This window comes from Pinus tabuliformis, chromosome J (assembly GCF_031772625.1).
Source record: "Pinus tabuliformis cultivar Carrire ecotype Pingquan chromosome J, CPIR1, whole genome shotgun sequence".
Classification (NCBI taxonomy): Eukaryota; Viridiplantae; Streptophyta; class Pinopsida; order Pinales; family Pinaceae; genus Pinus; species Pinus tabuliformis.
Genome location: NC_142295.1, coordinates 88,413,692 through 88,428,458, shown reverse-complemented (window position 1 = coordinate 88,428,458; position 14,767 = coordinate 88,413,692). Strand labels below are relative to the sequence as shown.

The following is a 14,767-nucleotide window of genomic DNA, read 5'->3' as shown; positions in this document are numbered from 1 at the left end:
CAACCATAATTTGCCCAAAAACCAAAGTCATATGGCTTATGCCAACGTACAGGCAAATGCAGCAATGAGATTCTATAGTGAGAAGCTAGTAACAGAGTCTTGTTGATAGTAGTTTTGTCCAACCACAAGAGAAAATGCACATGAAAAACACAGTAATGAGCATGTGCAACTATACGGTGAGAAACTAGTATCACACAATCTTATAATTGACAATAGTTTTGTCCAACCACCAAAGCAAATGCACAGGTGAATGTAATAATGAGAAAAAAATGGACACAGTGACCTTAAAATTGAATAAGTGATCAAGGTCACTGCAATTTCCGCATATAAGGAGATTCAACGAAGCACGGTCCCTTAAGAAAACGTGACTCTAAGGGTTAAAAATTTAATGTTAATTACTTAGTCATTGCATTGTCCTCTCTGTGGCGATCCTCGATTTTACACATGGCGCAAGAGTTGTCTCACACTCTATCTCCCCATCATTGCCCAGTTATGTCCTTTGATTTTTTCTTTTACCTTTCCATTGTTCTCTCTGATTTTTTTTTTTCATGTGCCCTTTCCCAACTCCATTCCCCCTCTTTTCTGTTGTTCGCTCTTTGTTTGTGGTTGGTTAGGGTCCAACCTGGCCCATCTCCTCCAGACCAACCAAAAATGCCCCTCTATCCTTGGATTTTAGATTTATTTTTTCTTGCAATTTTTTTCATGAGGTTTACATAATTTGCATGTACCTATGTGTTACCTCCAAGACAATGATTTTCCCCACTAAATTTAAATTTGAGACACATATAGCTAAACTTATGCAATTTGGACATGTCCAGCAAGTATTCACACTATTGCGAAGTGACTAAGGAGGCAAGTGTATTTATCATAGGCAATATTTACAAAAATAACCAAAAAGGCATGGCATATACGTATATTTACCATTTTCAAGTTGTAGACAATATTTACAAAGCTAACCCACAATGTATTTACAATGGCCATGTAAAGTAACCAAGACAACATTTACCATATCTACATGAGTGCATGACCACCAGACAATTAGCATAATTGTATAATCATTGGGGTCATTACAACCCCTCCCCTTCGGGGGAACATCGTCCTCAATGTTCTATGACCATATACAACAAGAAAAAAACTTACTTAAAACAAACATCGCCATTAGATTCATCTCGTCATTGGGGTCATTACAACCCCTCCCCTTCGGGGGAACATCGTCCTCAATGTTCTATGACCATATACAACAAGAAAAAAACTTACTTAAAACAAACATCGCCATTAGATTCATCTCGTCGAAATGATTCCACTAATCCAAAATTTCGACTCAAACGGGCTACGAAATTATAGGATATGGTGTTACATTTATTTACAATGCACTCATTATTGGGCTTGTTAAGAAGGTAATGTTTAAATTAGTATTCAAGACACAAAGTGAGGTGATAATTAAAGCTACTTGACATCACTGTACACTGTTAGATGAAAACTTTCAATGCATCACCAATTAGGCAAGAGTCATTTTCTCAACGCATTATTAGTTCCATCCCTTCTTATGGAGAAATTAATACCCTTCCACCTCACTTTAAATTAGGTCATGAATTTATCACACAAAAGTTCCAAACTTAGGGATGCACTAAAATATTTACATATCCAAACCTTAGTCTTGGCAAGTTCAACTAGATAAACACCAAAGAAAATACTTCAAAAATGGATCAATACAACATCCCTTAGGGGGTAGTTAATCAAATATGCAAATATGAAAATTATATTCATGGAGAGCAAAAATACAACAACACATTTCAAATTTGAGTTTGTCAACTAATGGCATGCCAAATCATTCAACATTTCGGTCTTCTTGGTTCAACAAACCAAAACATCCAAACAACCATTAAACTTTCCCAAAACACATAAATATCAAATCTGCAATAAAAGAGAATTTAAGACAACAATGGTAGAACTCCTCATTATCACGATATATTAGATAAGGTAGTATACCTCAGTTCATTCCAAATTAGTACAATAAGTCCTATCCGCTCCTCTCAAGCAAGGATTCCTCCCAAGCTTCTCCTGTTAGAAGAGTGAATGCACGTTCTTCTAAGATCTACCACACCAACCACAAATTTTCTATGACATGAAGGGTACTTTCATCCTTATATATGTATATATATATGTAGAATAGTGAGTGAAACCAACAATAAAACATGAACTAAATCCACAAGAAAACCCTAGGCTATGTCAACAACAAAGGCTCCAAGCAGAGTGCTACGCTAAGCATGAATTCCACATGGCACAATAGGGTTTGTGCAACCAAGGTGGTGTGCCATCCTAGTCAAGGTGTCTACATGTCATAACACTCTTTTGAGCAAGATGGCCATCCTCCAACAATGCCCCCTCAACTCAAGCATTCCTCCTCTACACGTGAAACGTGGCCCCTAGAGGAAGAGAGAAGGTCGTAGCCTTTTGTATGCCGGGACCTACGTACTAGTAAACACATTGGCTAGTACAAGAGCTAGGGAGTTGTAGCTCCCTTCCAGTGGAAGCTGGAAAACGAGAGAAGGTTGTAGTATTCTGCAAGTGGGTGCCTGCGCACTGGTATGAGTCTACACCAGTGCAAGATTGTAAACGGATTTTCTTAATATTAAAATAAGACAGAGACGACAGCGGCAAGTGGTTTTTCTCCCGCATTGGGTTTCCACCTTGACTCTTGGTGTTCATGTGTGTTTCTTATGTGTGATGGTTTATTATATTTTTACTGCATTGTTTAACAAATTACTAATGCACTAATTAAGGTTCAACACATGATAAATTGATTAAATCATAAGTTCTCTGGGAATATGCTAGTTTCTCTAATCACAGTAGCGTGTACACGCAAGTTCACTTCACAGAAGTAGTGTATATAAATTTGTTTGGGAAATGAAAAATTATTGAATTGTAAACTCTGATTCACCCCCCCTCTCAGTATTATTTCCAACAGAATTTTGTGGCCCATCTAGATGCCCTCTCTACGCAACCGAAAAGGAAACAACAGATCTTCTAAACACCTGCGCAAAGGCCCAAGCTCTATGGGATCGGGTTGCATCTCTATTTGGGGTATGCGACAGGTTGCCGAATAGCTTCGCTGAATCTATGCAAGCATGGCGTTGGCCGCTCTTCAAAAATCCCATCGTCAATAGGGCATGGTGTCTCTGTCAAGGCTTCGTCCTTCGGAATATCTAGAAAGCAAGGCACTGTCCAGCGTTTGACTCGGAAAGTCTACCGACCGATCAAATATGGTCAAAAATCATGCAAAACATCAAAGAAACCATCTCCATAGGTCGGTGGACAAAAGAGGACTGGAAAGCAAAAGGCAGTGAACAGAGAATCCCAATAGCATTAGAATTAGCCCAAGGGGCCATTACTGCAGGATCGACGAACATTCAACATATGCAGGAGCATTACCCAAACTCCTTCCTCCTTCCCCCAAAAGATTTCCACAAACTTAATTTTGATGGCGCTTCCAAAGGGAATCCGGGTTCGGCATGAATTGGAGGAGTCATTCGAGACAACAAGGGGCGTGTGATAAAGTTCTATGCAACCTCATGTGGCAACACCACTAACAGTGTGGTTGAATTCTTGGCATTGGAGAAAGGACTTCAAACAGCTTTTGGGCAAGGATTGTTAACTCTACAAGTCACAGGTGATTCAAAAATTGCCATATCAATGTTGCAGAAACTAATTCATGGATCCCCCCTAGAGAAGGTGATCAAGAGTTGGCGCTTGGAATACATCGAGGAGAACCAAAGCTACGGATAAGCTCAACAAGGTTAGGATTTTATCAGTGGATGGCCCGCTCCGCCCCATGAGGGTATTCTGGAAGAGTTTAGCAAAATTGTGGCCTCGGAGGAGGTCTCCCTAATTGGGGTGTTGAACGACGTGATTGCAAGCCCCGAAGGACCGCGTAGGTATTGTTGAGATCGGGGGCACTAAATCTTGAGTGTGTGAAACAATCGCTCGAAGGGTACGTTGTGGGTGGTGAAGTTAGAGGAGCATTCATGGCCGAGGAAGAGGCTGGTTATGTCCCGGATAGGGCCTGGATCAATTTCGAGCGAGACTGGTGTAGGAAAGGTGGCAGATTTACTGTCGACAATCCTTCCAACTCCCATAAAAGTATAACCTGGTGAAGTATTGGTTAAGCATGCACATGCATTTACTGAGTCAGAGCAACCAATGGGATAATTCATTTATCCTAGAGCAAAAGTGGTTCAACAAAGAGTGGGGAATTCTTTTGTCAAGCAATTGGTGTAAGGAGGTGTGTGTTCGGGGGTGGAGAAACTCGGTTCTTGGTGCCCTCACTGGTTCTTCAGCTAGGGTAATTTTGTCCTGGTGTCGTAGTGCGCCGTGGGTGGAAGACTGGGTGTCAGGCAACATTTTCCCCTCACGCGTCGGTGGTTCTGTGTTGTTGGTGGGGTCGTAGTGCACCGTGGGTGGAAGACTGGGTGGCAAGCAACATTTTCCCCTCACGCGTCGGTGGTTCTGTGTTGTTGGTGGTGAGACCAAGTGCCCAACAGCTCAACTCAGATAGTAGGTAGATAGTCCTAGTGGTGGAAAAGAGAAGCCCTCCATTGGCTCTTTAGATCAGTGTTTTATGGTGAATTGGAATGAGGCTGGCAGCTCACATTTCGCATAAGTTGTCCCTTCCGAAGCCTAATTTGGTAGACCTTGTGGGTGATGACAGCAAATCCCTGATGGCACTGACATCCATTGGAAAACATACAGGACGTCGTGGTTCATTGGCTTCAGCAGGCTGTGGGGGAGGAAGATCTAGTGGCAATTGCAAAGATGGTTTAGAGGTTTGAGGCAGAGGCCCGAGAGTTTCAATTGGTGGCCAAGGTGGCCACACCATGAGAAGCCACCACTGAGGGGGGTTTGCTCGTGAGGGAGTGGCAACAAACATGCGGCATGAGACCTCATCCACACAATTATGGATACCCTGGCTACCGCAAAGCGTGTGAGGCAAGAGGAACATGCAAAGCTTATCGTGACACTAAACTAGATGCACAATTTTTAGTGCCATCCCTGGAAACGTGTGGTGGTGGCCTAGCGTGACTAGAATCTACTCTCCAAGAAAATTGAAAAGTTGGAGGCTTGGATGGCCCATTTCAAAGAGCATGTGCAATTTGCCTTCCACCCTCCTCCACCTCCTAGAACAGCCCCAAACAACCCAACCTCCATCACTTCTGCTAATTGATATGATATGACCCAGCGTCCTTCTGTCGATTGATATGATATGAGGTGTTTTATGTATCTTGCTTGCGCACTGGTACTTTTGGCCCTTTCAATTGTGTTCTTTGTTACTCTAGAGGAAAAATAATACAAAAACAATACGGGCAAAAGTACATTGGCTTGCACACTAAGTCATCTATTGGAGATTTTGGCCCTTTCAATTGTGTTCTTTGTTACTCTAGAGGAAAAATAATACAAAAACAATACGGGCAAAAGTACATTGGCTTGCACACTAAGTCATCTATTGCAATCTCCAGAGGAAGGCTCATTTATGTTCTTGACAGTGATAATGTAAAGCATGGGCTCAACAAGAACCTTGGGTTACATACAGAAGACCGTGCAGAGAATATACTCCAAAGTGTAAATATTACATCGAAATTATCGACATATGTGTTTCTGCCCCTGCAAATTGGGTGAAAGTTTGAAACTTCTATCCACATTTTTCACTTTCAGCCGAGATTCTGAGCTTTTGTCCAACAGTTGGTCCGATTTGAGTTCTAGGTGCCATTTTTTGCTAGAGGTTAAACGACTTTTACACACGAGTATTGCACACGGGAGCACTTAGCAAGAGCTGAATAGTGCTACCACGGAAGCACTTAGGAAGAGCTGAATAGTGCTGCCAAATGATCCTAAATTCATTCTATGTGATAATCCCAATACGTCAAGTGCATCCTGCTCAATCTTTTCCCAGCTCCGCTCAAGACAGTGACTTGCTGCCCTGCAGCTTCCCTTGTTTATTATTGAAACTACTCTGACCAACACTTTTTCATCCCCACTAATCTTTGCCCCGCTCAAGGCAGTGCAGTGACTTGCTGCCCTGCAGCTTCCCTTGTTTATTATTGAAACTACTCTGACCAACACTTTTTCATCCCCATCTAATCTTTGCCCCGCTCAAGGCAGTGCAGTGACTTGCTGCCCTGCAGCTTCCCTTGTTTATTATTGAAACTACTCTGACCAACACTTTTTCATCCCCATCTAATCTTTGCACCATTTGATTTGTTATACCCCATCTAGTCATTGCACCATTTGATTGTTATTCCCCATCGAGTTTAGTACAAACTAACTATCCTTGGCACATCTCTCTTAAATCTTTTCAGGTTTGACAAGCTTTCTATCCTCCTATTGTAAACAACCTGTTTAGGGAATATTATTATTATTTCCATAATGAATTAAATATTTTGCTGGTAACAAAAGTAGTATAATGTAGCAAGTCGATGTCATGTAATTCTTATTACAAAGATTTTCCATTTTTTCCATCTAGCATTTTTCATGTTAAAAATAGCTTTCAGATCTGACATCTTTACAAAGTCTATTCTAATTAAAGGAGCACGATAAAATATAAAATGTTAGCAACGAAAACAATGGCCCTGGTGTACATTTCAGCTTTTCTCCATAAAATGGAAACGTTTTCTTCAGACACATTTCCTGTACAATTCATATTCTGGACCTGTAATTTAGTACAATATCCCGGGCACATCTCTGCTAATCTTCATCAGTTTTGACAAGCTTAGTTCCTTTTATAGTAAATAATCTATTTTGGGAATATTATTATTCCCTAATGAATTAAATGTTCTCCTAGTAAATGATTCTTGTTACAATGTTTTTGATTCGGCTTTTCCATGTTAAAAATAGCTTTCAGAATTTCCTATTTATCCAAAATTTGTGGTTAATTGGACATCTCTTTGCAAAGTCTGTTTTAATTAAGGAAACAGACTAAAATATAAAATGATGCTGGCAAAGAAAACAATGGCCCTGGTGTACATTTGAGATTTTCTCCATAAAATAGAAACGTTGTCTTCAGACACATTTGCTGTACAATTCATATATTCGACCTGTAGTTTAGTGAACATAAACAGAAGTAATATGCTCTTTGGAATTTACAAATCACCAGGTCCTGCACATTGGAGTTGTAATTACACTCCAAAAGCAATGTCAAGTGCTCAATAGCCAGCTCTGATCAACAACATACGTTTAGAATGTAGTATTGCCTCAAGACTGCATTAAGAATTGTCTCGACCTTGAAACATTAAGGTAATGTTTGCTGTGGGAACTAAATCAACCAGAACAATGACTGGTTTACAATGAAAAAACAAAGCAATAGCAAACATACATTCCCCCATCCATAATTCTGCAACCACAGTACCCGATGACGTCTGTTTCCCTTCCATACAAAAAGATTATACATGTGAACCCATAGGGTTACCACCAATATCAAGACAGATGGCCCAGCAATCTTAATAATCTCTCATGCAAGGACCATAGACAGGTATCCGTATGTATGGAATCTGCTTTTCATCGAATCGACTCTCTAATGCTTCACAGAAAGAACAGACATCGGTCCCAAATTCATGTCCTCTGTAAAAGAATCCCTGACCTGTTTCAAATCTGCCAAGAAATTTTTAGGCCACAGAAAATAGTCGTATTCATTTTCTGTTACTCCACGACTATTTTTTCTGCAATTTTCGTCTCTTCAGTGCTCTCTCCCTCTCTGCCCTTTCTTCTGCCTCAATTAATGCCAACTCCCTTTCATCTTCCTCCCTAGCAATTCTTTCACTGCAAATGTAACCATGAAAAACACACTTAATACCACGTTTAAATGCTTCTTTAGCAACAAATAAATTTACATGTAGAAAAGTAAACTGCCCCTCTAAGAAATAAAACATGAAACTAACCTACTCCGTAAAGAATGGAACTAAATATTACCTTCTTCTCTCTTCAGCTAGTATTCTACTAAATCCAACCTCCATGTCACGGTCATCGTCATCATCCATATCACTATACTTATTTGGATTATACCTGAAAGTATTAAGCACTTGTTAGGATCACATATATGAAAGCCAAGCATACAATATCATAAAACCACAGTACCAAAGGCCAGATTTCAATCATGTTAATAGTATTTCATCAAGGTAAGACATTACCCAAACATCTGTCTGATCATGCTACTAACATTGCCACCATCTTCAAGATCATAGTCATCATCTACAGGCCTCCTCTTCTTGGGTTGAACATAATGCGATTCACGAGACAAGGGGGCTTTTGCAGGCTTTACCTGTAAGGCAAAGAAATGAAATTACAAAATTGCAATCAGACAGACATTGAAATGAAAATACAAAATTGCAATCAGACAGACATTGAAATGAAATGCAGAATGCTCAAACAAAGAAGTTCATAACTGTAACAGAATTGGTCAAACCTGAGACTTTGGCAGTAGTTTCGGTGCCGGTCTTGGTGCTGGTTTGGGTGGAAGTTTTGTCTCCATCTTTTGCACTGGTTTGGACAATGACTTCGCCATTACTGTAGGCTTTCTTTGCTCCACTTGGAATGTTTGCAATGGAGCCTTTATAGGAACAGTCTTCTGCATATTTGTAGGCTGAGAGCCTGATAACCGCTGTTGATCCTTCCCACTTTTACTAGCATTTAATAAACGTTCCTTTTTCTTAATAGTATCTGAGTTTACACCCTTCACACCATTACTCCCAGAATTTACAGTCTTTGTTCCGTTCCTCCCAGGTTGACACAAGGAACCATTGGTCTGAATAACAGAACGCCCTGAGCCAGATCCCGGCTTGCCTGCCTGATTCTTTGCATTAGATGATCCTTTCAGATTGGGTTGCGGAGATATTGTTCGTGAACCAGGCTTGATAGACATTTGTCCAGAAGGTTTTACAATGCCTTTAAATTCCTTGGAACAGGAGACTGGCTTACTGGATACTACAGGTTTCTTTAATGCCCCAACTGAATTTTTCCCAATTGGTTGTTTTTTCTGAGCATTATCTGTAAAAATCAATTATTTCAGTGATTCTTTATAAATGCTTAAGCCAAAAACAGCAGGTTAATCTCAATAATTACAAAGCTGAACTTACCCGGTATGGATTTCGTAACAGAATTAAGATCAGATGTGGACCCTTTATCAGGAACAGGAATTTCAGCATTATCAGAAAAGAGGAAGGAATAGTCCCTGATTGCTTTTAATTGCTGTGCTTTTGTCTTGGTCTGCAAGAGAGATCCCCTAGTAAATACAGGCATAAACAAATTTTGTGCAAAAAGACTTCTACACAAACCATACAATAGCTGTTTGCCTCTGGGAAGGCAATAAATCTTAGACTTGCCTTTAAAAACAGTTTAACACAATAGACACTAAATTCTAAGAGTTATGACTGTATTCTAGTTCTCTTCTATACCTCATCAACAACCTTGCATGGAGGTGGTTCTTTTTCTTCAAAGTTTGTATCCGATTCAGGTTCAGATATTCCCTAGAACCGAAATGCAAAAAAAATCAGTGAAAAGCCACAAACTTACTGTGACACAAATCAGATTTAAAGGTAAATGCAAAAAAGCAAAACCAACATCTAAAAACTTTTTATATATGTTCATAAGCAAAAGCAAGGAGAGTTCTGCAAAATACTTTTGGGTCCTCCTTGGAAGCCTTAGCTGCAATACAATTAGCTTCTTTCCTTGCACGTGTTTCTACAATAACTCTTCTGGCAACCACTATTTCAGAAGGGCCAAAGAAAGAACCATAGCTGCAAAAAAGGAACTTTTCATTACAATGTAAATTAGATTCTGAAAAACACTAGTACCCTTCATACAAACATGAAAATCCAAGCACACTGTTTAAACTTACTCATCATTGTTTGAGAGCTTTTTCTTTTGATCATTTTCCAAATAAAATTGATCAGAAAGCTTTTGCTTCAGTTTCTGCCTCAATTTCTGCCGCTCAACTTCTTTTAATTTTTCTCTCCTCTGTAAATACTCCTGGCGTTCCCTGACCGCAACAGGATCTTCTTCTGGTTCTGACTTCTCATACTGTCCTTCCTCCTGATCATCCTCCTCTTCATACTCTTCTTCCTCTTCTCCATCTTCCATTTCTTCTGGTTCAACATCTTCATCTAAAATATTTGAATAATCTCTGTTCTTCCTATAGAAGTCCTGAAAATTATCAAATGCGCATTGTTACACTTTTTCAAAGGCAGAGCAAAACTCAAAACCAGTTTAGCAATAAAAGACAAGTGACTTTGATTGAACAATACAATAAGTGATACTTACAAATCTATCACGGCCTGCCATATAGACTTTCCAAGTAGTTTCACAGCTAGCTCAAAAAAGTTTCCTGAGAACAATTTCAAGATATTAATACAGTATAACTAACATTAGGTTGACAGTTCATAGCATCTACAAACATGGTATGTTGAGACGTGCACTTAGTACTGCATTACATAGCAATAGGAATATAAACTGAACTTTCAAATTTTATGAGTACCACTGATATGTATATTTCTGTCTTCAACCAGCATACATGGCTAATTTGACATGTCCAATTTATGAAGAAAGGAACGACTCAAACTTGCAACCACACAATGTTTGTTAATGCATATTATTAATAAAAGTGGATAAGCCGCTCTGAGCATAGACATACATAACAGCTCTGCCACAAGGATTATAGCTCATTTGGTTGAACCACAGCCCAAGTCAAATATTTGTTAATGCATATCATTAAGAAAAGTGGGTAAGCAGCTCTGAGCACAATATGACCCTGCCATAAGGGTTATAAGCTCATTTGGTTGAACCAAAGCACAAGGCAGGTTACAGTTCAAGAGGCCATAGGTTAAAACCAAAGTCAGTAGATTCCCCCAACGGTCACCGGGGGGATTCCACATGGTGGTGGCATTGAGACTACTATGTGGCCAGACAAATCACCCTAATAGTGGTTCATCTAATATTCTGGTACTTATTCCCCTGGCCTTGTAAAGATATAGAAGGCATTCAATATTTGTACATGTAAAATTTGCGCTGCTAGAGTCTATAAAAATGAAAAAAAGGATAATCCAACGTATCACACAAACCATATAAAACAAACACTCTCAACGGTATACAAGGCATTCAATAGCATATTTGTACAGGTAAAATTTGCACTATTGGAGAGTATAAAAATGAAAAAAGGGATAACATACCAACAACCCATAGAAAACAACCGCTATCCATTTCTAAGGATTGCATCATATGTGTGTCCATTTCTATAAAATGTTGTTTCCATTTTAATTGGTCCTATCACCCTAAAAATAGCTGTACTTTGAGCCCATTTCTATGGATTGCATTATATGTGTGTATATTTCTATTAATGTTGTCTCCATGTTAGTTGGTCCTATTACCCTGAAAATAGCTGTACTTAGTGGAGATTTCCACAGTTATTCATATTTGTCAAGAAACACTCCACCCATCATCATCAGGGACCAGAAAGCTAAAAGATGATAGCTGAAGTGTCCATTGAAACGTCGGACCGGGTTAATCCACTACACAGTTTGTATCCAATTTTTTTTGGAAAATAGCTGTACTTTTGTAGCAATCCTCAAAATTCAACCTCCCCTACTTCAGACACACTTAGTTGTATAATTTGCTAAATACTACTTATAGCCTTTGAAGGAATAGATTGAGATATAGGTATGCTTTGAAGATTATTTCAACATTGTGGAGACAATTACCATTGATAAATTCATTATTTGTGCACTTGCACAAAGTTCATACTTCATGTCAAAAACCTAGCCACTACCAAAGATTGATTGTCTTGTACCTTCCACATTCTTTATCCATTAGTCCCACAATCTTGAGCCAGAAACAACTTAATAACCATTGATTGATGACTTGCAGCAAATGCTTAAAATCACTTGGCATTCAAAAAAAATTTCTATTAATTAGGCCAAGCCTCTCACACCAATACTCTCTAGGAGCTACCTCTCCTACTACACCGTAGTTTACACTAAAATCCATGGAACTGGACGAGATATGGTTAAAAACGGAAAATCTATGGTACTGGGATGGGTCATGGTTTACCCCCTAAAATTCATGGCACTGGAGTGGGTCACATTAAATCACGAACATGGAAATCTTACACAACCATGACACCATTCGAGGGATCACAATTATGTGTCTCGTGATCTTGTGCCAGAAGCAACCTAAGAATCATTGATGGCTTGCAAATATTGCTTAATATCACTTGAATGTAGTTAATTTTAATTAATTATAGCCCAATTCTCTGAGACCAATACTCTCTACAAGTTACTTTGCTACTGCAACACCATGTTTTACCTAACAAATTCCATAGAACTGGATGGGATCATGATCCATACCCAAAATAAAACCTATGGTACTGGAAGCGTTAAATATTTACCCTAAAATCCGCTCTACTGGAGGGGATCACTTTAAATCACGAACATCAGTTAACTTAATACCAATCTAAAATCTGTCACAATACTTATATGTGTCTTATTTCTTCACAATAGGTTCATATCCTCTTAACGTGTATCTAAATCCAAGTATCATGACTCAAAGCTTTAATTACATCGATCCAGGTTGCATTCCCGAATTACAAGATCAGTGTGAAACCCAACTGTATCAAGACAAACCCTTTACCATCCATCCGAACCGGATGATATATTCCTTCTCTATTTTAATTCTAGAAGTAGATAGGTCCCCTAGACTGCCAGACAGGTTACCCCAAAGACCGACAAAAACCATCAAGAGAACACATTTACATACAGAGGATCGAGATCCTCATCCGAACCTGAAAATACATGGATTTTCCTCTCTCGAAACCCTGACGCTGCAGAAACTATCCCAAAGAAGATAAAATAAAAGAAAAAATTAAAAGAGGAAAAATATAAAATATAAAAATAAAAGAGTAAAGATACTCCTGCGAACTTAAAAATACATGCATTTTCCCTGTAAAAACCCTATGGCCGGAAAAGTTAACCCTACGAACAAAATAATCTCCAACACATAGAAAGAAAAAGAGCGAGAGGACGAAGATCTTGACCTCGACCTCGAAATGCATGTAATTCCTCCATTAAAAGCCCTAAGCCCGCGGGAGTTAATACGAAGGAAAAAAATAAAAATAAAAACAGGGAAAAAAAAATGCAAAGAGTTCGAGATCCGAAAATCAAAACTAATACATTTTTCTCTCTTGAAACCCCAATCCCGTAAAATCAACCTTGCATACAAAAAATACGGAAAAAAATAGGAATCAAAATCCAAAAAAAGGATCAAGATGATCATCTGAACCTCAAAATTATGCAATTCTCTCTGGAAACCCTAATCACGCAAAAAAATTAAACGTAAAAAATCAGAAAAAAAACTGGAAACACTCTTAACCAAGCATTTTTCTCTCTTGAAACCCCAATCCCGTAAAATCAACCTTGCATACAAAAAATACGGAAAAAAATAGGAATCAAAATCCAAAAAAAGGATCAAGATGATCATCTGAACCTCAAAATTATGCAATTCTCTCTGGAAACCCTAATCACGCAAAAAAATTAAACGTAAAAAATCAGAAAAAAAAACTAGAAACACTCTTACCAAGCGTCAGATCGACACCCTACGAAGATGACCAGAATTTTTTTCGCCAAAAAAAACCCTCGATTTTGGTCCGTCGATGCAAACCCTCGTTCCTTTGTTCCTTCTGCCAGATACCTCAAGCACAATATCCCGAACACTACATATATATAGGTTTCCTTTTGGTATTTACCGCGTTTATGCATTTTCGGGATTTTTCTTCCATGAAAACTAAAAACCCTAAATATTTTAAAGGGCCGTCGGTCGCTTCCTTGAACACACATTTTCTAAGGGGGGTTTTGCGATCAGAATTTGGGCAAGACGGGAAGTTCCTTTTATATGCATCCAAGAAGCGTAAATACGCGACGTCAATATTACCTTCCTCGAACATTATAAACATATACACGACGTGTATCCCTCCGCTCTGACTTGAGCACAAACGTATATACATTGTTTATATCAAACCGACTCTTAATAACTAAGAGTATGTTACACATTCTAGTTTAAAAATTTCTCTTATATATTTTTCCATAAATTTAAAATATAGGAAATTATAATTCTATCATTAATTATATAATCTAATTTTAATAATAATTTCACTTTAATTAGCTATGTTATTTTTAAATAGATAGTCTAAGATGAAATGGCTATTTTTTTCATTAGTTTGGGTTAATTTAAACCAAAAAATTTTAAAAACTTGAATTTTCTATTAATTTAAATCAATAGATGAAATGGTTTTTTTTAATCTTTTTTGTTAATTTAAACTAAAATTGCCAGATTTTTTTAGTATATAATAGTATTTAAAGGGAGAATTTAATTAACATATTATTTTGTGAGAATTCAAGATACATTTTTTTGTGAAATTGTAATTTTTAAAATGCATTTTTAAATACATTAATGAATTGGACACCCTAAAAAATCTTTAAACAAACCAAATGTATAAATTACACAACTTAAAATTTTCTCTTAGATTTATTAATTTCAAATAAATTTAATAAAGAAAATACTTAGACCTAGCTATATCGAAAATAACCCTGAAAATAATTAGAATGTGCTATATTAAAGTAATTGCAATTAATTAATAAATTATAATTAAAAATAATAATTGTAATTACAAATAAAATGCATAGTAGTGTTGTTTCCTGGGGATCATCACTAGGATTGTGTCTAACTCTGAGGATAG

The 14,767-nt window shown here is 38.0% G+C and overlaps 1 protein-coding gene across 1 annotated transcript; it reads right to left on the bottom strand.

Annotated features, from left to right (window-relative positions):
- Positions 1-7,499: 7,499 nt before the first annotated feature.
- On the bottom strand, positions 7,500-13,950 carry LOC149225648 (uncharacterized). Its single transcript, XM_089377229.1, has 10 exons — positions 13,609-13,950; positions 10,306-10,369; positions 9,884-10,188; positions 9,665-9,782; positions 9,441-9,512; positions 9,123-9,252; positions 8,453-9,033; positions 8,178-8,308; positions 7,960-8,052; positions 7,500-7,809 (listed from the first exon to the last, which is right to left on the bottom strand). Exons 2-10 carry the CDS (start codon positions 10,324-10,326, stop codon positions 7,701-7,703), a joined length of 1,560 nt encoding a protein of 519 aa, XP_089233355.1. The 5' UTR covers positions 10,327-10,369; positions 13,609-13,950; the 3' UTR covers positions 7,500-7,700.
- Positions 13,951-14,767: the final 817 nt, after the last annotated feature.